General features: G+C 43.1%; 1 protein-coding gene across 2 annotated transcripts in view; it reads left to right on the forward strand.

The window, feature by feature from the left end:
* ncam2a (neural cell adhesion molecule 2a) overlaps window positions 1-24,702 on the forward strand; it is a 433,491-nt gene that overhangs the window by 336,534 nt on the left and 72,255 nt on the right. For both annotated transcript variants that reach the window (XM_014151337.3, XM_014151338.3), the window contains exons 7-12: window positions 4,226-4,395; window positions 7,619-7,764; window positions 11,467-11,617; window positions 14,950-15,137; window positions 15,427-15,523; window positions 19,573-19,746. In XM_014151337.3, coding sequence (XP_014006812.3) covers window positions 4,226-4,395; window positions 7,619-7,764; window positions 11,467-11,617; window positions 14,950-15,137; window positions 15,427-15,523; window positions 19,573-19,746 — 926 coding nt within the window. The remainder of the gene's footprint in view (window positions 1-4,225; window positions 4,396-7,618; window positions 7,765-11,466; window positions 11,618-14,949; window positions 15,138-15,426; window positions 15,524-19,572; window positions 19,747-24,702) is intronic.

Here is a 24,702-nt window from a genome sequence, read left to right on the forward strand (position 1 = left end):
ATGGCGCGCACACACACACACACACACTCTCTTCACAAGCCAGTGCTGTCGACAGACACTGTAAACGATGACATCGAGGTGACACTGTGACATATCCTTCTAGAGTGAGCCGCCACCTGTACCGTGTGTCACATTAGTCACACCTGCAACAGTAACATATGTTACATCTAACACACTTATTCATTCATTCATACAACAGCTGTTGCATATATCCTGAACCTGAGTGACACACTCATTAGCATGTTCTTAGAAGCTATAATAACAGGGTTGTGTTCATTAGGCACCAAATGGAAGAAAACAGTCTGAAACAAAGAGCAACAATTTGGGCTTGTTCAATGAGAAATGCAGATTTAAAACGCAAAACGCTTTAAAGCACTTTTAATTGTATGCCCTAATGAACACAAACCAGTTATCCTGTACAGATGTTGGATCTTAATTTGACCAGTATTTGTCTGAGCAAAAATAATCCTGCAGAACGGGATTTGAAGGTTTAGTCCATAATGTTGCTTGATCGGTGGTTAGGCGATTAGCTGGACAAAAGTAGGATGCATGAAAAGTGCAATACTGTTACTGTGTGTAAGTGCAGGTTTTCAGTGAATTTATGTACATCGTAATCTGCATTTTCTGTGGTGCAGGAAAATTCTCAGCAACAAAAGAGTGATCAAATGAAGATCCAACATCTGTAACTTTTTGTTAGCTGTGTGGAGTTAATGACAGCGAAGAGGCGACTCCAGGATGCTTTCCTTCTAGGCAGAGTTCCTCTGTCCACTGTCCAGTGTTCTTTTGCCCATTTTAATCTTTTCTTTTTATTGGCCAGTCTGAGATATGGCTTTTTCTTTGCAACTCTGCCTAGAAGGCTAGCATCCCAGAGTCGCCTCTTCACTGTTGACGTTGAGACTGATGTTTTGCGGGTACTATTTAATGAAGCTGCCAGTTGAGTACTCTGTTTCTCAAACTAGACACTCTAATGTAATTGTCGTCTTGCTTGGTTGTGCACCTTGGCCTCCCACTCCTCTTTCTATTCTGGTTAGAGCCAGTTTGCGCTGTTCTGTGAAGGGAGTAGTACACAGCGTTGTACGAGATCTTCAGTTTTGGCAATTTCTCGCATGGAATAGCCTTCATTTCTCAGAACAAGAATAGACTGATGAGTTTAAGAAGAAAGGTCTTTGTTTCTGGCCATTTTAAGCCTGTAATCGAACCCACAAATGCTGATGCTCCAGATTCTCAACTAGTCTAAAGAAGGCCAGTTTTATTGCTTATTTAATCAGAACAACAGTTTTCAGCTGTGCTAACATAATTGCAAAAAGGTTTTCTAATGATCAATTAGCCTTTTAAAATGATAAACTTGGATTAGTTAATACAACGTGTCATTGGAACACAGGAGTGAAGGTTGCTGATAATGGGCCTCTGTACGCCTTTGTAGATATTCCATAAAAAATCTGCCGTTTCCAACTACAATAGTCATTTACAACATTAACGATGTCTACACTGTATTTCTGATCAATTTGATGTTATTTTAATGGACCAAAAAATTTGCTTTTCTTTCAAAAACAAGGACATTTCTAAGTGACCCCAAACTTTTGAACGGTAGTGTATGTCAGAGCGACATTGGACTAAGATAGTGGCATAGTATAATACAGTATATACATATGAGAGGGGTGATGCAATATTTACACACAATTAAAGTGACTAAGATACCGTAGAATAGTATAGAAGTACAGTTTATACATATGAGATGAGTAATGCAAGACACGGAAACATTGTTAAAGTGGCTAGTGATCCATTTCTAAAAGTGGCCAGTGATTCCTAATCTATGTCTATAGGCAGCAGTCTCTGATGTGTTAGTGATGGCTGTTTTGCAGTCTGATAACCTTGAGATAGAAGCTGTTTTTCAGTCTCTTGGCCCCAGCTTTGATGTACCTGTACTTACCTCGCCTTCTGGATGATTGTGGGGTGAACAGGCAGTGGCTCGGGTGGTTGATGTCATTCCTATGGTATCGGGTGCTGTAGGTGTCCAGGAGGGTGGGAAGTTTGCCCCCGGTGATGCGTTGGGCAGACTGCATCACCCTCAGGAGAGCTTTGCAGGTTTGGTTGGTGCAGTTGCCGTACCAGGCAGTGATACAGCCTGACAGAATGCTCTCAATTGTGCATCTGTAAAAGTTTGCGAGGGTTTTAGGGGTTACGCCACATTTCTTTAGCCTGCTGAGGTTGAAGAGGTGCTGTTGCGCCTTCTTCACCACACTGTCTGCGTGTGTTGACCATTTCAGTTTAAAAACCAAGGCCCAACGTGGGAAAGGCTGGGGGTGAGAAACACAGGTCTGGAAACAGAGAGGGGGGTTGTTGTCTTCCTGTGAAGAGGGCAGAACAAGCCCCAAAAAGTTACAAGTGTAATGTAATAATTGGAGTGGCTAGAGATACTTGAGAGATTTGGGAAACTTAAGGAGGTATCCCAAATGTACTTTCATATATATACTGCTCTATCAAACGCTAATACAGTTGTGTGGAAGGAATGTTGTGTACATGTCAAAGTTCAATTTTCAACTTTCAGAAGAAAAGTCTAAACTGTGCCATGCATATAACCTTTGGAGTGGCTCCAAATAAAACAGCTTTTGTATTGGCTGTGGGAAGGATTTTGACTGACATTGTTTTTGTTCCCCCGTCTCAAATTCACTCATGTAATAGCTTTTCTATCAATGGGAGAGATGGAGTTATAATTGGCCATGTAATTACAGAAAGCAATTGAAATGTTAAATCTATGTTTATCCTGTGAAAATTATATCTCGATGTGCCTCGCCTTGCAATACTGGCTTGTCTAATCGCTCCATGTAGACTGTCACACTGTATTGAGCTCAAATAAATGGTTTAGAAAGCTCTGGTTTTTAACCATCCTGACCACCAGGCTTGACTTTGTACTGTGATCACATCATCATACACTCTTAGAAAAAAAGCTGCTACCAAGGGTTCTTTGGCTGTTCACTCTTTGAAGGACCCTTTTGGTTGCAGGTAAAACCCTTTTGGGCTCCATGCAAAACCCAGGGTTCTGCATGGAACCAAAATGAGTTCTACCTGGAACCAAAAAGGGTCCTAACTGGAACCAAAATGGTTTCTCCTATGGGAACAGCCTAACCCCTTTGGAACCTTTTTGTCTTAAGAGTGCACTGTCCTCTCTGTTCCACTTTGAACACTACTCCACACAACTCAACCCTGACTGTAACTCCACCCTGACTGCAGCTTCAACCTAACACTTTGATCATCACTCCACACACTGACCACAGGTCATCACTGACCACAACTCAACTCTGACTACAACTCTACTATGCCCATTGTGTCCTCTTCACCATGACAACTGCAATCTGACCACAGTGCCACCATAACCATAACCCCTCCCTCCCCCTCACACTGGTTTGCAAGACTGCACTACTAACCATTCTGGTATTAAAGAGCTAGAGAACACCTTTCTCTTCTTCTTTCGCTCACCCCTCCCCCTTCCCCTCCTCCCTCAGTTACATTTCCTGCTGTGGTGTTTCCACCTGGCTGGCTGTCTGTGCCTGCTTTCAGTCATTCATAGACTGATACAGTCAGTGTAATTTCCTGTGCATGCCACTCCACAAACCAGCTTGGACACACACACACACACACACACACACACACACACACACACACACACACACACACACACACACACACACACACACACACACACACACACACACAGTTCTTAATTTCCTCCCTGGCTCTCTCCAGCCTTATTACTATACCTCAATGTTTCTCCCAGTCCACTTTCAATTATCCTCCCTCTCTCTTGCTCTCTCTTTCCTTGAGAGATGTAGTTTTAACACCATTATAATGTGTATGGTTTTGGTGGCTGGGGGGGACGTGTGTGCATATAGATACACGTTTTATCTCTATGTTTGCATGTGTGTGTAGTTGAATTGGTTGCGCACCTCTATCCTATTTGTTTTTTATATGTATTTTCTTTACCTTTATTTAATTAGGCAAGTCAGTTAAGAACAAATTCTTATTTACAACGATGGCCCATGCCGGCCAAACCCTAACCCGGACGACACTGGGCCAATTGTGCGCCGCCCTATGGGACTCCCAATGACGGCCGGTAGTGATACAGCCTGGAATCGAACCAGGGTCTGTAGTGATGCCTCTAGCACTGAGATGCAGTGCCTTAGACCGCTGCGCCACTCAGGAGCCCAATCTGTTTCTCTGTACACAGGAAGGGCCAGCAGTTGGAGAGGTCAGAGCAGTATGTCCTCAACACCATGGAGGGAGGCAGGAGTACCCTGACCATCCGCAACATCATCCAAGGGGACGGGGGCAGCTATACCTGCCGAGCCACCAACAAGGCCGGGGTGGAGGAGAGGGAGCTCTTCCTCAAAGTGTTCGGTGAGTGTAGCAGCATGTCCTTCGTGGGCATCCCTATTTAAGTTATGACATTCTCAAATTGAAGTAAACATGTCAAATGGTCTCACGTCGCATTTAATAATTACAACCAAAATATAATGTCCTTATCAGCCGTCTTGATGTCATGAAAAAAACATTGCTACCTGAATTTTATATGGTTATTTGATGTTGCTTCGACCAAAAAAACATAATTGGACCAAGAATTGGTCATTTTAACATACCAATTTACTTTTGCTCAGTTACTTTTCAATTCGTTTTTCTTTAGATTTCTATAGGCTGTAGGCACTGTAGAAAGCTTTTAACATGTTTACTGTGTATTCCTGGATGTTCCTAGAGAGTGTAAAGTCTTTGACCTTTTGCACGTCTCTATGAATAAAAATCCATATGGATTGGAATGAAAGACGTTGGGTCTTTAGAGACAAAAACTGCATGTTCCGCCATAGGCAATAGGCACTATAAGAATCTACATGTTTCCTGTGCGTTAAAAGCAACATAAACTGCATATTCCTGAGTATTACCAAAGATTTTTATAAATAACCCAAGATGGACCACAGCCTGTCATTTCCAATGGGAACAAATTAGTCATAGTGGGCAGAACAAGCATGGAGAGGGGCAGAACCAAGCATGAGTGTTCTAGAATGTATTTTCATATTTCCGTTAGGGGGAATGCCTACTCTGTGAAGTGCGTGTGTGTGTGTAATAACTATATTCACCCCTTTTTTCACTTCGGGTAAGGGTAAAATCGACAAAACTTAGTCCACTCTGTTCGTAAGAGATTATAGTTTTGGGAGCAGAACTGTTTCATCGATGAGAACATTTGCATAATGTCGGCCAAAATCCATCTTCTCCCACTGCCGGCCACTGGGATTCCTCTCATCACCATATTTGGTATTGAGTGTAAACGCCAACCTGATCCATCACACTTCCACATCCGGTGAAATATCTGGCTCATTGTTCGATCTGTGGTGTTACTGGATGTTTCTAGTGAGTGTACAGTCCTTGAACTTATGTGACCTCATGTGTGTCTATGAATATTAATAGATATTGATTTGAATATTAGGTGTTTTCGTCTTGAGCGCTACAAACAGCCAATTCCTATTCACCATGGAAAAATATTATTTCAGAGGAAAACTTTCACCATACAGCCACTACCTCAACCAATCATCCAACAACTTGAATCTAGTACAATTCCAGACTGAAAAAAATACATCTCATTTATTGTAGAATCGGTGACACCCTGTTCATAAAAGTTTCAATTTATATTTTCATAAAGCTGCCAGCATATTTCCTCCCTGATTATTCCGATGGAGCTCTTTCCTCTTTATGAAAATATATGGAGATTTATGATCTAGTCATCAAGATCCTTTCAAGGCCCAGGCTCCGGTTGGTCTTCAAAATGCATATTTAAATTAAGAAGATAGCGGAGGGCTTGAGTTTTGTTTTGCAAAGTGCAGCGGGGAAACACAGTTGTAAGAGTTTTATTACCCCTGCAAGTTGAGAGAGCAGGAGATGAAGAGAAGAGAGGGATTTGTCATTGAGAGTTTATGCCACATTTCTTGGTGTTTCACAGGGTTGAGTTTTTGTGGCCTCTTGTGTTTGGTGTCACACGAAGCAGCTGCACTGGCCAACATCTGGACTACCATGATATATATGGTAGTTGAAATGCTGGATTGAAATGGGAATCTAATCTTCATGTTAAAAAACTTGAAGCAAAAGCTTATTTTACACAATAATGTGTATAAGAGAAGACCTTGATGAAGGTATTGGCAAAATGTTTACAATAAACCAAACTTTCATTGTGCTACCAAGAGTCGCTTAATATCTTTTCATCTTCAGCTTGCTCCACTGATCAGGTATTCATCTGTAAAGGAGAAGACACACTTGCACAGAATTGACCATCTGTTATAAAGGTTGTAGATAAGCTTAAGCCCATTCCCATATCATATTGATGAATACTATCATATTTCACTTGAAGGGGGTAAGCTATTGTTTATCCTTTACAGCACCTTTCCCACCCTGGAGTTATTGTATGAATCATAGGCCTCATCTCTGTATCGCTTCTTGGTTCCCACTAGGGCCTCTGGGTGTAAAAAAGAAAAAAAAAAGTGCTGAGGTACTTAAGGCAGGTCTCAAGGCCACGTTTGAAAGTATTTATCTTACCTTGAAAAATAATCTCCATCGAAATATTAGTGACTTGTTACTTCTGTCAAAAGATAATTGTTTATGCTTCCATTTTTGGCTCTTCAATGACTAGGCGAATTGAACTATGTAGCTCTAAAGGCCTAAAGAAAATCATTGATTTTGTGTGTTTGTATGTGTGCGTGTATGTGTTGGTGCATATACAGTAGGCATAGGTGTGTGTATGACCCCATTACGTGACAAGCTCTAAATCCTCTTAGATGGCTCATCCACCCTAAGGTTCACTCTTTTTGAAATTACAAACGACTTCTTGATTTCGCCAAGACCGCCTTAATGCTTTTTATCGAGGGCGAAAAAGGGTTTGGTTGGTCAAAAAAGGGTTTGCCTGTACACCACGTGTCTCGTCGCTAAACACCCCCATCGGCAGCTAGCCAGCATAATGCTGTGTCTGTTAAGAAGCCAGAGGATCCACAGAAGGAATTAAATAGACTGTATATAAAGAATATATGAAAGAGGAAAAAACTTCTGTTGAAGAGAAAGAGGAGAAGTAAAGATATTGTGAGAAAGAGGTTGTGAGGGAGTAGGGAGACAACACAAAGTCCTAGTTGTTTGTCTGGGCATGGTGTGGACTCAAATGTAAGGATTACTTTGTCTTGAGGCTATAAACTGCGATGCACAACTCTACTTTCATAAATGGAAAAGTATGATTCTGAACAGTAGATTTAGATTGTATGACCTCAATAGTCAAGCCCATAGTCGTCCATCCTCCAATACCTGGTGTTAGCCCTAGGCGTCTCCTGTCTTCAATTATTGTCTTTCTCTCTATCTTTCTTTCTTCCTTTCACTCTTCATCCCTATCTCTTTCATCCCCCCTCTCTTTCTCTCCTTCATCCCTATCTCTATCTCTTTCATCCCCCCTCTTTCTCTCCTTCTCTCTTTCCTCTATCTCTCTTGGTCTCTCCTCCTCTCCCTCTCTCTATTTCCCTCTCCTTTATCTATCTTGGACTCTCTCCCCCTTCTCTCTCCCTCTCTTTCAATCTATCTCTTTCTCTCTCTGTCCCTCCAGTCCAGCCACACATCACCCAGCTGCGTAACGTGACGGCGGTAGAGGGCAGCGCCGCCATGATCTCCTGCGTGGCTGAGGGAGAGCCACTGCCTGAGATCTCCTGGAGGAGAGCCAACGATGGTCGGAGCTTCACCGACGGAGACAAGGTAACACTGGGCTGTCCCCTGCTCTTACTTCCGCCCCCCTTTTCGTTGTATGTTGCCTACTGTTGCACTCTACTGGTACCCATTTCACCCTCTCTAGACAAACACAGTCACAAGCAAGCACGCACATGCTCACACACGCACACACACACGTGTGCGCACACACACACACACATACACACACACACACACACACACACACACACACACACACACACACACACACACACACAGACAAGGTAACCCCGTTGTCCCTGCTTTTACTGTCCATCTTCCACTCACTTCATACTGCCTACAGTCACACAAAGTACTTTCCTCAACCCTCTCTCACCACCTATTTCATGCACAGACACACATGCACAGACCAGTTGCCCGGTATTAACAAAGAACATATCTGAGGAGAATGCTCATCTTTGAAGATGGATGTGACTGCGTCATAGAGTAATTCTCAGCACAGACATTTTTTTAGTATACGCTTTGTGGTCCCAGTAATTCCAACATCTTCTTAGGATTCTTTTAGAGGCACTACGTTATATCCACCATGCAATAAGGTACAGTATATATGAAGTAAAAGATGGTTAATTGTGTTACTTAACTAAGAGAGAAAGGTAGGCCATAGGGTAAGCTACCTCATCCAAAGATTAGTTCTACTCACGGTGTATCAAGGTTGGATGCCATTGATGACTCATTTGAAACAAAACCATGTTGGTCAGGACTGGGATGTTTTCAATGAAGACCATTAATCTCTGAGATTCTCGGAGCGTACATTGTGCCTCAACAGACAGAGGTTAAAGAAATGCTCTCAACATGGCTAAGAGTAAACAGACAGCTACCCTGTGTTTTTCTGTCATTTTCTCAGTAGCAGCCGAGCACTAATGCTTTTCGAGAGGCGCTGCATTAGCAAAGATGGCTTCCACTTTCCACGGGAAAAAGGTCAATGGCTGAGATAAATGAATGTGTGCGTTGGCGCCAACCGCTCGGCTTTATAAATCAAGGCACTGAATGAGAGTAAATACTTCTTCGCGCGCGGAGGCAAATGCAATTATGGAAATGTGAGCGCTGTGCAACACACCTAAATGTATGGGAAAGAACAAACAGGGCTTTCTGCATACTGCTGCCTTGATTGATGGCCATGGTCATTAGGTGTAAAGCTACTCGCCTCTTCTTTCAATTTACATCTGCATATCCAGACACAGCCAGCACACTACTCTCTATTCTCTTATCCAGTACCATAAAACGTCCATAAAACATAACGCCACTACTTTACGTCGGGGTAATGTAGCAAGAGCATTGTTTTGTTTTGTCTCCTTTTTGCCGTCGCTAGCATATTTGTTTCTCATTGAAGCACATACAAACCCAGCAAACTAGTTGAGAAACAGTGTACGCTGGCTGAAAGTCAATGATACATAGTAACAGAGCATTGTGGGTTTCTGTTTACCTGTTTTCTCATCTCAATGCCACTGGCGAGGTTATGATAGCACTAGCAGCAAGCCACAGCAGCTCCCCATTCACGGCAGCTTAATAGGGTCTTACAGCAAGCCGGCACTCCCAAGGGCAACAGGCACAGCCACTATCTTTACTGAAGAAAGAGGATAAGAAAAGATGTGGCATCTTCTTTTAACTGATCCAGAGCCAGCACTAATACCATCGGAGAAGTTCGTATGGGCTTACTTGGAGTTCAGCTTTGGAGATATCTTATTTAACATCATGTGTGATCATTGCAGGGTGTAGGAGGGCATGTTCAGTTTCCTCACATCAGATGAAGAGGACTTCCAATGATCTGCTCTCCATCTTTCATCTTCCACCTACCTTTACCTCTCTCTTTTTCTCTCTCTCTCTACCTATCTCTCTTTGTCTCCCTCTTGCTATGTGGGCTTTCTGTCTCATACTCTCTCTCTTTCTCCTTCCTTCTGGCTGTGTCTGAGTGTGTGCTCCTGCAGTGCCTCCTGTCCGTGTCAGCTCCTCTGCACTGCATATCAAACAGGCTAATGTCTCCCTCCCTCCCTCCCTCACTCTCCCTCCTCCCTTTCCTCCCCCCATCGGCTCCCTCCTTCTCCCTAGAGAGAGCATCCCTTCCTCAGCCAGGTGAACCTGGGAATAAATAACCCAAATATAGGAGAGAGCGCAAGAGAGAATGCACAAAGCCCAGAGTCAGCATTCTCTTCCTCTGGCAAATTTGCTCTGCTTTCTGCCCCCCTGTTTATTTGACAGCATTTATATTCATTCCAAATTCAATGGTCAGTTCCACTCCTGAATTGTTCAAATGGAATGTGGAGGGCACCTGCTGTATATGTGCAGTAGCACACTGTGACCATGCTACTGAAAGCACCACTTTCATAGCCAACCACAATTTTATAAAAAATAATCACGTTCAAGGAAAAACCAGGATCAAACCAACTTGAATCTACACAAGTGACGATTCACCCGAGATCAAACCAACTTTACGATACCCTTTATCACTCCTTAAAGGGAGGCCTCTTTAACCTGGCAGTAGCAAGAGACTGTGTGAGATTGTTTCAATCTGAAATGACTGCAAGAGACTTCAGTCAGTGCTGATACAACTGAGGCATTATAATGGGCATTAACAGGGGGCGTTGGGGCTGGCGTTGGGAGTACTAGAAATGAGCTGTATATGCATCGATTGTCTAGGGAGATCTATAGAGTGGGCGTCGTAGTCTGTGTGAGTCTGCCACATCCACACACTGCAGGGGCAAGCTTCCAGGAGACACCAGGGCTCAAGACTGAAGGAGAAGGGAGAACAATGACACAGAGACTGGTCCCAGTGGGGGGAGAGATGTCTATAGGCCAAATTAGACCTGGCATGGGAACTCCGGGGGTTACGACAGCAGTCTTCTGAGTGCTGGGCCCAAGTCCTGCTGGTGTCTAACCCTAGCACTTGATTAATCAATGGCAGTCACTATCTGCTTAGGGAGTCTGCACAGCTAGCAGACCTGTGTTCAAATAGTATTTGTTTTCTTTCAAATATTAAAATAACCAATGGAGTAGTCCCAAAAGTGCAATCCCTGCCCATCTGGCACTCCAGACAGGCTTGATCAAACTCTCAAAGTATTTGAAGAACCCAAAAGATTTCCTTTCTAAGTGATGATCACCCTGAGCTAGTTTGTCTTTGTTAAGTATCATTGATGATTACAAGGAATGATTGCTGCTCCCAATCTAAATGACCCTCGGCTTCAAATTGAGACCATCTGTCTTCACAGTTCTCTATCTAATTATTGCAAATCAATTGATAGTCAATCACATTAATCCTAGCCAGAGTCGTAAAACTGATTTTACATCAGATACTTGGTTTGACTTAGTGTCAGGGGGGTTTAACGGTTATGAAGGTGTGTAAGGTTGTTATGAAGTAAAAAGTCAACAGATAAAAAGTGTATGGATTTCATTTTTTTATTTAACCAGGGAAGTCAATTAAGAACAAATTATTATTTACAATGACGGCCTAGGAACAGTGCCTTGTTCAGGGGCAGAACGACAGATTTTTACCTTGTCAGCTCGGGGATTCGATCTAGCAACCTTTCGGTTACTGGCCCAACGCTCCAACAACTAGGTTACCTGCCGCCCCGGCTGGATGGATGGAGTGGATGAAGCAAATTCTTCACGAGATGTACAGTATGCAATAAATTCACAATCCATTTGTGTGTGTGTGTGTTTGCGTGCATGTGTGCTTATGCATGTGTGTGTGCACAGAGCCAAGATGGACGTATGGATGTGCGGGGCCGCCATGGCAAGTCCATGTTGACCATCAGTGGGGTGAAGCTTACTGACTTGGGCCGTTTTGACTGTGAGGCCCTCAGCAGGATCGGGGGCCACCAAAAGAGCATGTTCCTCGATATAGAGTGTAAGTACAGTTGGAGAACAAAAACATACATGCCTGCGCTGATACGGTACACACACAACTTTGCACATCTGCACAGTATTCACACAAAGGGAATGGAGCACAGCCGCTACCTCACTTTTTAACCAAGGTGCATGAATTGAGGAGCAAACTGAAGTAGAGATAAGATTCTCTATTGGAGGACAATGGAAGTTAATATAAAAGCTTCTTCATTATTTCATCTAAAACCAATACAACTTGTTTGCACATGCAAAGTGTCAAAACCACACACACACAAAGCTGCTTTCTTGTAAGATTCCATTGTTGAACACTGTTTCTGTTATCCCTTTTTAGCAAATGCTTGATTAATCACAACACAGTTGCCTGCCCCCCAAAAAGGCTAATTAGTAGGAGGATATCCTGCTGCATTATTTATCCCATATTACACACACACACTTCCTGGTGAAAAAACGGCTTCCTCCAGTACTCTTTAATAATAAGATTAAAGCTAAAGATCTCACCATCTCATTTCAGAACACAGTTCAATTTAATCCAATGGTGCTTTAACCCTTTGATTTGTACAATCACATATTTGTGATCATTGTTGAGTGGTCCCTGCAGCGTACCATCACAAATATGTGATTGGAACAGAAGTAACAGAACATTTGATGCAACAAACATGTCTAAACAGCATTTTTGTCTAAAAAAAACATCTAAACAATGTTTTGTACTGATGGGAAATAAAGGTTTTCACCTTTTATTGTAAAAGATAAATGTGCACTTCATCATCCAAACATAACACAGAACACATCCACAGCCAAACTCCATAAACCAGTCTAAATAACAAGTTGTCCTGACAAAAAAAAACAACATAAGTTAGCGACCTAAAAGCTAGACTTGTTTACAATGTACCACATCCCGGTGAACACAAGGGAGAAATGTAATATTGTTTAGAAAATAGCTAACAGCAGATAAATTCTTTGATGGCAGCCATGTTTGTTTGTTTGACAAGCGAAAACTCCATAATCCCAGAATGCCATTCACTATAAAACGCAAACAAACATAGTCAAAGATGGCTTTGCCCATTTCCTGAAAAATATGAACTTAGTTTGGCCACTTTTCAGCATACTACAAATCTTCGATGTACAAGAACCGGAGCACATGACTTAACAAGTCGTTTACCATTTTTGACAAATCACAAAGATCACAGATCATTACCCCAAATACAAGCCTACTGCCTAGCCTAACCGTAGCGCGAAAGCTAGACAGGGATGAAACCATTTTAGGGGGGGTTTGTGGGCGGGTTCATTACATTTTTGGGGGGTTTTTCAAGTCCATGGGAGGTAGAAATGAGGGAAGGTATTGTGGGGAGATATTACTATGATGGGGAATTTATCAATACATGGGGGAAAACACAGGAGAAGTTTATAAGCTAAATGAAAATAAAACCCCTGGAGGGGAGATCTGAGCTGGCAACCCTGAGGTACCATAGTTCCAATCTGATGCCGCGTTCAAAACAACTGGGAAATCTCCGTCTTCCGACTTCAGTGAGTTCAAGACAACTGGGAGCTCAGGAGAAAGAAAAACTAACTCAGACTGGGGAAAAAAATGTTGAATGGTCATCCAACTTGGAATTCCAACTTGGAAACTTGGGCCTCTAACTAGAGCTCGGACTTTCTGACCTGAAGATCACTGACGTCATGTATTTTTCCCAGGTCCCAGTTGTCTTGGAATCACCATAAGTCAGTCGAGTGTACTATACCTTCACCTCGTTTTGTTATAACATCTTTGCAACCAGAATGCATTGTATGATATCCACAAACATGGTGCCACACACAGCTGGTAATTAGCTTAGCATTAGCTCATCATAATCAGTAAAACTTTTTAAAAGTATTTTACACATATCACGTGTGTCCATTACAATCTATATAAGAATTGGAATGCATGATTTGTCACCAGTACTTGAAAACGTGAATAAAACAGTAAATCAATTATGATCCATACATATGGTATGCTGCAATAGGAATGACAACACAATAAGGCACTTACACTGATAGGAATGCACACATGTCCAAAGTTATAAACAACAATGAAGTCAATGCAGGTGCCAGCCAGAAACTGTACAAGGCCTGTTCTGACTAGAGATGCGCAATGTCTTCATACTTGATCTGGGGAAAAACTGGGGAGGTGCTTGGGCTCTCGTTGAAGAGAGAAGTTTGTCCGGATCAGTAAAGTCTCAAAGATAAATTGTCAGCAGTGAAACAGTGAAATAGGCTACTTCTTATGTGAATTAATGAGGAGGCGGAACACACCTCAATTCAAACTGTTGTTAGAAAATAATACAAAATTGACAATTTGAAACACAGCCAATAGATAATTAGCAGGCAGCGTGCCTTGGTTTTAGGGCAGCGTAGGTTAACTGTCCTGTTGCGTAACAATCACATTTTGAAATAGTGAGTGCATTATGATATCACACGCAAAAATAAACTCACGCTGGGGCGACCGTTAGAGATATTTGGAACTCGTGTGAAAAGGTTAATGGCATGAAACATACATGTAGTAATTTCCAAAGTAGATGTGCAATTGCACCAAGTAACTACATAGTCCCAGGTTTCTGTCTTTTCTAACAAACGTGCTATAAATGGCATCCTTTGAGGTGAGCATGCATGACATCACTGCCCTCACTTTTCTCCAGCCACCCTTGGCAGTGCCACACCCTCAGAGCAGTGACCCACCATGCCCTCGCTCAACACATGACAGTTTGAAAGTAGAGGGACAAAAATCGTCCCCAAGAGGTGTGTGATTGAGCGTAGATGCGGCGGGGGCTAAGCCAACTGTCGCCGCGGAGCTAATAATCGTATTTTTTAAGTCTGTGGCGGGACTAGAGGAGGAGGTAGCATAAAGCATAAAACATACCATAATGCCACTCTACTGACTACTGGGCAAGTGCAGTGGCGAGCAGGGATGGCGAGCGGCCCCCAATGCAGTGGGGTGGATCATTCATTAGCGCCCATCCAGCTCAGCACCACAGATGCACACATTCTCTCACACACACACACACACACACACACACACACACAAACACACAACGACACACACACACTCGGGAAGAGTATCGTAATGGAGATCTCTCGCCCAGCATGAGGTGTCTTCAATAAGTTCAGGCTTCCTTTGAACTTTAGGGAGAGTGTATTGAGGCATTCATGAGACACTCTCTCTTTTCCCTTTGTGTGATTATGCTTAAACCCAACAACCCGTTTTTTGGATTTTGATCATCTCAGATTTTTTAATTTTTTAATTGCCTGGTTTTGCATGACTTGGAAGCTAACCGACCAATCATGTTGTGTCTGGGATAGACATGCCCAAGTTCCAGACCAACCAAACCATCTTTTACTCGTGGGAGGGCAACCCGGTGAACATCAGCTGTGACGTCAAGTCCAACCCTCCCGCCACCATGCTATGGAGGAGAGAGCGCCTCACCATCTCGGCCGAAGGCACTGCCAACATACGTGTCCACACAATCAACGGCAAGTCCCTGCTAGAGGTGGGTATAGGAAGCAAAAGGGCACCTACTGGTAACAGTCTAACTTCAGAAATTAAAATCATGGCCACCTTATCATCCCTGGCTTCCAAGTGGTCTATTCAACTCCTTTCCTCTCCTCTGCAATCCCTAGGTCATTGCCAACTTACCTGGTAAAAAAGGACTGAATGAAAGAAACAATGCTTTATACTGGCTGATATAGTGTTACCCAAAGTCTTCACTTAGTGTAATGCCACTGTCAGTGTATTGACTCAGATCTGGTCTTTGTGCTCACTCAAATGTTTGTCCCTAGGTCACCCCGGTGTCCGACAGGGATTTCGGACGCTACAACTGCACGGCACGTAACAACATCGGAGCGAAATACCAGGAGTTTATCTTGGCCCAGGCAGGTAAGTGCTGGCCACATAAAGTAACCAATCCCCCCCTCATTATAGCACATTGGGCTTTCCCTTGATATCATACAGTACACATTGAATCGGGTAAACCATGCACCTCAACATATCAAAGTTCATCCATCAACCAAATAGTTCCAACTATGTGTCATCCATGTGGCATGATTAACCAAATATCGCCGCAGTCAACCAATGAAATATCTAGTGCTGACCCAAGCAACAAAGCGTCACTTCACTGGAAGCCCAGATAGTATCTTCCAACTGTTTTGCACCCCTCTCGCTCTCTTTTGTTGTTGATAACTCCTTGTTTGCTGTTACCATGGTAGTAAATTCCATAACCACCCCCCCCCCCCCAACCTCTATTTAGCCTAATCTAAAATGGTTCTCACTGATTTAATGTACTGTAGCTCCTAAGTACAGTTTATGTTTAGAAAAAACGCATTCTAACTATTCAACTTTAGCGACTTCTATGACTTATTTGGAAGATACAGTATGTGCTGGATTTGAGAATCAATTGTTGAATCTGGCTTTGTGCACAGACCTTCATAGCTCAAACTTCCCTTTGTGTCTGCGTGTGTGTGCATGTGTGCATTTATTCTAGTGTGTTTGTGTGAATGCTGCATATCAGTGTGTACGTGGCTGCATGTACTGTATGTACGTGTGTGCGTTTATGCTTGCCCAGATAGTATCTTCCAACTGTTTGCACCCCTCTCACTCTGTTTTGTTGTTGATAACCTCCTTATTTGCCATTTCCATGGCAGTAAATACCTTAACCCCCCCAAAACCACCCCCCCACCTCTATTTAGCCTAAACTAATCTCAAATAGTGCTCGCTGATTTAAAGTAGTTCCCCCTATTTACTAAAGTACCCCCTAATTTACGGTGCATAGCGCAGGCTAATATACAGTAATGCAGTCCAATTCATTTTAGTACAGATTCAGTTACTTCAAACACAGAGCCTCTGAGAAGTAGAATTCTGAGAAAAAGGACTTAAGATGTAGTTTTAAGAGACATTCTTCCACACACATTCCCACATACGTATGCATTTCCGCATTCACACACACTCACGTCGGAACACACACTTCAAACACACAGAGATACCTTTACAAACTCTCTCTCTGTCACACACACACAGCCACACACACTAAAGAAAAGTAAACAAGTCTTCGCTCATTTAAGATTCAGAACTCTTTACCCCTCTCTCGCAATGAATGGAGTGTCGCTAGGTTTGGGGATCCATGAAATGAAACAACGGTTCCTTCACGCACACACTCTCCCGCCCATCAGTTTGATTCGGTTTTAAAGTCTGATCATTAAAGAGAGAGGAAACTCTAGTGTAATAACTCTAGATAGAAGACTGTGAGCCAACCCAATCAGCCAATAACCCCGCTAAATGCTAACACTTGATTCATGATCAGTTCGTTCCTATGGAAAGCATAAGCTAACCCGCTTATGCAACTCTTTATGTAACTTGAATGATATTTTAAATGTTATTGATGCAAGTAAATGGCAGATCATAGTTGAAAAGTCAAGCATTATCCCTGATGTTAAGAAGATTTGGGCCGGAATTCACAAAGTCTCTCAGAGTAGGAGTGCTGAACTAGGATCAGGTCCACCCTCTTATTCATTATGGCTTAAAAGGCAAAATCAGATCAGTACTCTGAGACGCAGGCTACTCTGAGACGCATCGTGAATACGGTCTCTGATGTATTACTCAAGATATTATGGGGTTGTGCCAAGTTAACTTCTTGGGGTTATGTGGGACGCTAGCGTGCCACCCGTGGTGCACCCTATCAACAGCAGGTGGATTTCAAGAGCGGCAAATTTGAAACCAAATAAATGTCAAAATTCAAATTTTTCAAACATACAACTATCTTACACCCTTTGAAAGATAAACATCTCCTTAATCTAACCACGTTGTCCGATTTCAAAAAGGTTTTACGGCGAAAGCATAAAGTTAGATTATGTTAGGAGAGTACATTGACAATAGCTGTGTGTAATGTTTTGTCAATTCAAAGACAGGGTCACCAAAACCATAAAACCAGCTAAAATGATGCACTAACCTTTTACAATCTCCATCAGATGACACTCCTAGGACATTATGTTAGACAATGCATGCATTTTTAGTTCTATCAAGTTCATATTTATATCCAAAAACAGAGTTTTACTATGGCATTGATGTTGAGGAAATCGTTTCCCTCCAATAACCGGCAGTCAAGTCAGCACCACAAATTAAATAATTAAAATTAGAAAACATTGGTAAAATATTATATTGTCATTTAAAGAATTATAGATTTACATCTCTTGAACGCAATCAACTTGCCAGATTTAAAAATAACCTTACTGGGAAATCACACTTTGCAATAATCTGAGCACTGCGCCCAGAAAAATATGCTTTGCTATACAGACAAACGGCCATGTTGGAGAGATCTAAAATCGAAAATACTATGTAAATAATCCATTACCTTTGATTCTCTTCATCAGATGTCACTTCCAGGAATCCCAGGTCCATAACGAATGTAGTTTTGTTCAAAAAAGCTCATCATTTATATCCAAAAAGCTCCGTGTTGTTAGCACATGATCTAAGCCAGCCGGACTTCTCGTCATGAACGAGGGGAAAAAATATATTTACGTTCGTTCAAACATGTCAAACGTTGTATAGCATAAATCATTAGTGCCTTTTTTAACCAGAACATGAATAATATTCAAGGTGGACGAATGCATTCTCTTTTATAACGTATTGGAACGAGGGTACCCAACATGAACTCGCGCGCCAGAGTCTAATCGGCCATCACCGTTCCATGGCTCTTGTTCGGTCAGATCTCACAATAAAAGACTCAAAACACTTTGTAAAGGCTGGTGACATCTAGTGGAAGCAATACATTAATCAACCCCTGTGTGTTTCAATGGCATAGGCTTAAAGGTAATTCAACACATCAGGTATCCACTTCCTGTCAGAAAATGTCTCAGGGTTTTGCCTGCCAAACGAGTTCTGTTATACTCACAGACACCATTCAAACAGTTTTAGAAACTTTAGGGTGTTTTCTATCCATATATAATAAGTATATGCATATTCTAGTTACTGGGTAGGATTAGTAACCAGATTAAATCGGGTACGTTTTTTTATCCAGCCGTGAAAATACTGCCCCCTAGCCCCAACAGGTTAAAATGCAGTGTATATAAGGATTGACGCTGAAGCCTTGAACTGCCTATACCCACAGTGTTAGCAAAGAGAGTTCAATTTGTCTCCCTTCCCACTCTAACTTTGTGTCATATCGCAACAGAGATCGAAAGAAATACAGTTTAGGTGTAAATAATAACTTGTCGCTAGATACACATTGTAACTATTCAACTTTAGCAACGTGAACGACTTATTGAGTAGGTATGTGCTGGGTTTTCAGAATCAATTGTTGAATCAGGCTTCGTACATAGATCTTCATAGCTCAAACTTTGCTTTTATCCATATGGTAGATGGTTTCCCTTTGTGTGTGTGTGCATTATACTAGTGTGTGTGCAGGCTGCATATCAGTGTGTACGTTTGTGCGTTTATGCTTGTGTGTCTATGTGTGTGCCCAATTGCGTGTAGCTCCACAACCGTGCTGAAAGTCCTCTCTCTCCTTAATGTATTCCTGGTCTTATAAAAGAGAGGCTCTGTAGGACAGCAACGGTTTCTTTTGATTTGCTCGAAGCCCCGTGGCTCCACCAGATAAAAGGGAAGTGTTTGTGTGATAACGGGATTGAGTCAACCGCTGATAAATATAATGGCCTTGGCTTTTTTTAACTTCGCCTGAACACTGTGTGTGGGTTAACACAAAGCATTCTGCATCGCAAAACCCAATAAGCCTGAGTTGCCATAGCGACATCTTTGTATCACGTGTGAGAGTTTTGATTTGCCAATAACGACACACCAGCGATATTATGTTTCCGTAACAAATAGAGACGTCAATGTAATGTTTCTGAAGGGTTACCGGAACTGATGTTTGGATGTGTGTTGTTTCAATGGGGGACGGTTATGAGTGTGACACCTATTTCTCTGCCTTTTTCCAGACGTGCCCTCGAACCCGTACTCGGTGCGCTTGTCGGCCGTGTCGCAGCGCATCGCCACGGTGACATTCATGAAACCCGACTCACATGGCGGTGTACCCATTGGCCACTACCTGGTCAACTACAAGGAAGTGCGCTCGCAGGACTGGAGAGACGTCAAGTCTCATGGTGTCCAGAGTGAGTGTGTTTCCCTATTTCCCCTGTTTTGATCTTCATTATCCCTATTCTGATCATTATCGCTGTCGTTATGTCGTCATCATTGTTATTTTCATTCCCATCATCATCTACATCAAAAGGGACATCATTTTCGTCATCTTCAACACCATCTTTGTCATCATCAATCCCTCATTGCCTGGTTCCTCTCTAGGTTTCTTCCTAGGTTTTTGGCCTTTCTAGGGAGTTTTTCCTAGGGAGTTTTTCCTAGCCACCGTGCTTCTTTCACATGCATTGCTTGCTGTTTGGGGTTTTAGGCTGGGTTTCTGTACAGCACTTTGAGATATCAGCTGATGTACGAAGGGCTATATAAATACATTTGATTTGATTTTGATTTGATCAATCATCATCGTCATAAAAATGTACAATCGTCATCATCAATGGTACGGACATTCTAGATGGCCGTCTCCACTATAGCGACACACCTCACATATTTTCTCACATTTACACGCCTTACATTTACTCAGACCAAAAAAAGCTGCCGTGTTCAGGGACTAGGTAAGGTTAGGTCTTTCACTGCAAGGTCCTGCCCACCTAAGTCAGACTAAGACCCCTCATCCTTGATGAACCTTTGTTTTCCGCACATTAGTTCCCGTCCTCACACACACATACTGAACCAGTGAACCAGCCAAACAAGCATGAACAGGAAGCCGTCGCTACTTGCGGCAAGCCTCCACAAGATCAGGAGGTGTCCTACACTCTGGTCATAGAGCCTATGAAAGGGAGGGAGAGAGGGAGGGGTAGAGGGAGGGAGGGGGAGAGGGGTAGAGGGAGGGTGGGGCAGATAACCAGCAGGTCTGAAAAGCAACTGTCTTTCTCTTTCCCTTTCCACTCTGGCTCCATGACTCCAAATTGATTTTGGAGGCACTCAAGGGAGTGTGTGTGTGTGATGTGGAGGGCTTCAAAAAAAGAGCACCTCAGAAGGACGAATTCTCAGACGATAAGCAGGTCTGACAAACTTGAAGGGCTTATCGCTAATATCCCTCATTTTGGAGTCAATTACAATAGTGAGCTGGAACGCGGAGAATGCTGAGCAGCATGGGAGCATTGAGGGATAGAGAGAGAACAAAGTGATGTATACAGGCAGTGAGAACAGAAATAAAGACAAAGGGAGTTAAAGAGGATAGAATGAAAGAGAAAATATGAGGAAGATGGAGAGAAAATAATAAAAATGTAGATTTTAGAGAGAAAGGGGGAGATTTGGGAGAGGGAGATATTCGAAAGAGATGTACAGTGAGAAAGACATCAAGGTTGTGAAGTATATTGTATGAATTCTTAATTTGTGTTAGTTCTTGTGTTCCACCCCCACCTGTTTAACCAACTTCCTTGTGACGCGGTGGCACGTTAACGGAGATAGCCAAATCAACTAATTACCAGTTGCAAATTGACATTTAATATTCGGAGCCTCTTCAGGGCCTTAATAGTAATGATGCACATTTGCACTATAAAACAGCTCTGTGTATAATGAGTTGGCACAATTTGTACATCTGAATGCCAGTGGCGCTCACTAAAGGTCTCGTCAAACCCCTGGTAGAGCCAAAATGTTAGCAAATAGCTCATTTTGTATTTAGATCCCCCATTATACAATTGCAAAGCAACCATTACCCTTAGCGCACAAGTTGCAAAACAACAACCTTCACCCAAGTTCAGCGAATGCCTAACTCGGCATGAACGTTCTTTTGTGATTTCTACGTGACAAACTATGAAAGCTATGTAAATTACTTTATTGTGGAATTTACATAGAAATCTATGATTTTGGGCTGACTGCTGAGAAAATGTTATTAAGCTCTACTGATTAATGTATTGCTATTTTAGGAGTGGTTGTATGATCTAATGTGTTTGTTAGAGAACGACTGATATGGATTTTGTAAGGTTTTTTGGGTGTCAAGTAGGCTGATGGCCAATTTTTTAGGCCGATATTCAATATCATTAAAGTTGAAAATGTTCAAGATGTTATTGACAGATGCTTATCATTTACATTTACATTTAAGTCATTTAGCAGACGCTCTTATCCAGAGCGACTTACAAATTGGTGCATTCACCTTATGATATCCAGTGGAACAACCACTTTACAATAGTGCATCTAAATCTTTTAAGGGGGGGGGGGGGGGGGGGTTAGAAGGATTACTTTATCCTATCCTAGGTATTCCTTAAAGAGGTGGGGTTTCAGGTGTCTCCGGAAGGTGGTGATTGACTCCGCTGTCCTGGCGTCGTGAGGGAGCTTGTTCCACCATTGGGGTGCCATTTCACTGCACACTGTGAAGTTGTCACATAGTATACCGGTAGTCCCTTGTTCCATGTGTTGGTAGAGTTTCAGCGTTCCAAAGAGGTTACAGTGACATGTTGTCCTACTCCGAACATTGATGCTGAGGCTTTACTATCTACTGATCCCTGGGAATCAACAATGGAGTACTGCTGCAATCATGCTGTTTCCACACAAACAGCACTCCCACATATTGCTTTAGAGCCCTTACAGCGTTACCTTCTGTACTATCTCTCTGGCCATGAATGGAAGGAGGCAGGGAGGAGGTATGCTAGCTAGCTCAGCTGCAGTGGATTACTCACCCAACACAGCTAGGCACACAGATCCCCCTGTGGCACTCCACAATGGTACGTACCACCCCCTGTATTGACAAGAGAGTGGTCCTGATAGGAACAGGGGATTTGTGGCACTAGCATTAGTTTTACCGTATGCTGAGGTCCCCCCTTTGACGCATAGTGGTGTTAGCGGCTCTGTTAGTGATTAGCTTTAGCGTCGCTGGCGACCCCGCCCCCTCGCATTCACTGATAGTGGTGTTTGTGGCACTGTTAGCGATGCTGTTAGCGCACTAAGCCAGCTTGTTTTCCAGGTGTAACAAAGAGGCGCTGGGGTGGATTAGTGGGATTCAACAGTGACGAGTGGGAGGTGGTAGGCGTCTCTCTCATACACACACCCACAGCGTGAGAGGTTTCACTCTCGCAGCTGTCTGTTTCGCTGTCACTCCACTTGTCAAAAAATCTGTGTCCGTCTGTATCCCTCTGACTTTCTATGTATTTCTATGTATTTCTCTCTTTTTCTATTTGTATCTAACTCTTATACTGTCTGTCTTTTTCCCTTGTCTCTACCTCTGTCTGTCTGACTGTACAGTTGAAGTCGGAAGTTTACATACACCTTAGCCAAATACATTTAAACTCAGTTTTTCACAACTCCTGACATTTAATCTGAGTAAAAATTCCCTATCTTAGGTCAGTTAGGATCACCACTTTATTTTAAGAATGCGAAATGTCAGAATAATACACTGCTCAAAAAAATAAAGGGAACACTTAAACAACACATCCTAGATCTGAATGAAATATATAATCTTATTAAATACTTTTTTCTTTACATAGTTGAATGTGCTGACAACAAAATCACACAAAAATAATCAATGGAAATCCAATTTATCAACCGATGGAGGTCTGGATTTGGAGTCACACTCAAAATTAAAGTGGAAAACCACACTACAGGCTGATCCAACTTTGATGTAATGTCCTTAAAACAAGTCAAAATGAGGCTCAGTAGTGTGTGTGGCCTCCACGTGCCTGTATGACCTCCCTACAACACCTGGGCATGCTCCTGATGAGGTGGCGGATGGTCTCCTGAGGGATCTCCTCCCAGACCTGGACTAAAGCATCCGCCAATTCCTGGACAGTGTGGTGCAATGTGGCGTTGGTGGATGGAGCGAGACATGATGTCCCAGATGTGCTCAATTGGATTCAGGTCTGGGGAACGGGCGGGCCAGTCCATAGCAGCAATGCCTTCCTCTTGCAGGAACTGCTGACACACTCCAGCCACATGAGTCTAGCATTGTCTTGCATTAGGAGGAACCCAGGGCCAACCGCACCAGCATATGGTCTCACAAGGGGTCTGAGGATCTCATCTCGGTACCTAAAGGCAGTCAGGCTACCTCTGGCGAGCACATGGAGGGCTGTGTGGCCCCCCAAAGAAATGCCACCCCACACCATGACTGACCCACCGCCAAACCGGTCATGCTGGAGGATGTTGTAGGCAGCAGAACGTTCTCCACGGCGTCTCCAGACTCTGTCACGTCTGTCACGTGCTCAGTGTGAACCTGCTTTCATCTGTGAAGAGCACAGGGCGCCAGTGGCAAATTTGCCGATCTTGGTGTTCTCTAGCAAATGCCAAACGTCCTGCACGGTGTTGGGCTGTAAGCACAACCCCCACCTGTGGACGTCGGGCCCTCATACCACCCTCATGGAGTCTGTTTCTGACCGTTTGAGCAGACACATGCACATTTGTGGCCTGCTGGAGGTCATTTTGCAGGGCTCTGGCAGTGCTCCTCCTGCTCCTCCTTGCACAAAGGCGGAGGTAGCGGTCCTGCTGCTGGGTTGTTGCCCTCCTACGGCCTCCTCCACGTCTCCTGATGTACTGGCCTGTCTCCTGGTAGCGCCTCCATGCTCTGGACACTACGCTGACAGACACAGCAAACCTTCTTGCCACAGCTCGCATTGATGTGCCATCCTGGATGAGCTGCACTACCTGAGCCACTTGTGTGGGTTGTAGACTCCGTCTCATGCTACCACTAGAGTGAAAGCACCGCCAGCATTCAAAAGTGACCAAAACATCAGCCAGGAAGCATAGGAACTGAGAAGTGGTCTGTGGTCTCCACCTGCAGAACCGCTCCTTTATTGGGGGTGTCTTGCTTATTGCCTCTAATTTCCACCTGTTGTCTATTCCATTTGCACAACAGCATGTGATATTTATTGTCAATCAGTGTTGCTTCCTAAGTGGACAGTTTGATTTCACAGAAGTGTGATTGACTTGGAGTTACATTGTGTTGTTTAAGTGTTCCCTTTATTTTTTTGAGCAGTATAGTAGAGAGAATGACTTTCAGCTTTTATTTCTTTCATCACATTCCCAGTGGGTCAGAAGTTTACATA

This window comes from Salmo salar, chromosome 17 (genome assembly GCF_965601325.2).
Source record: "Salmo salar chromosome 17, fSalSal1, whole genome shotgun sequence".
NCBI classification, from domain to species: domain Eukaryota; kingdom Metazoa; phylum Chordata; class Actinopteri; order Salmoniformes; family Salmonidae; genus Salmo; species Salmo salar.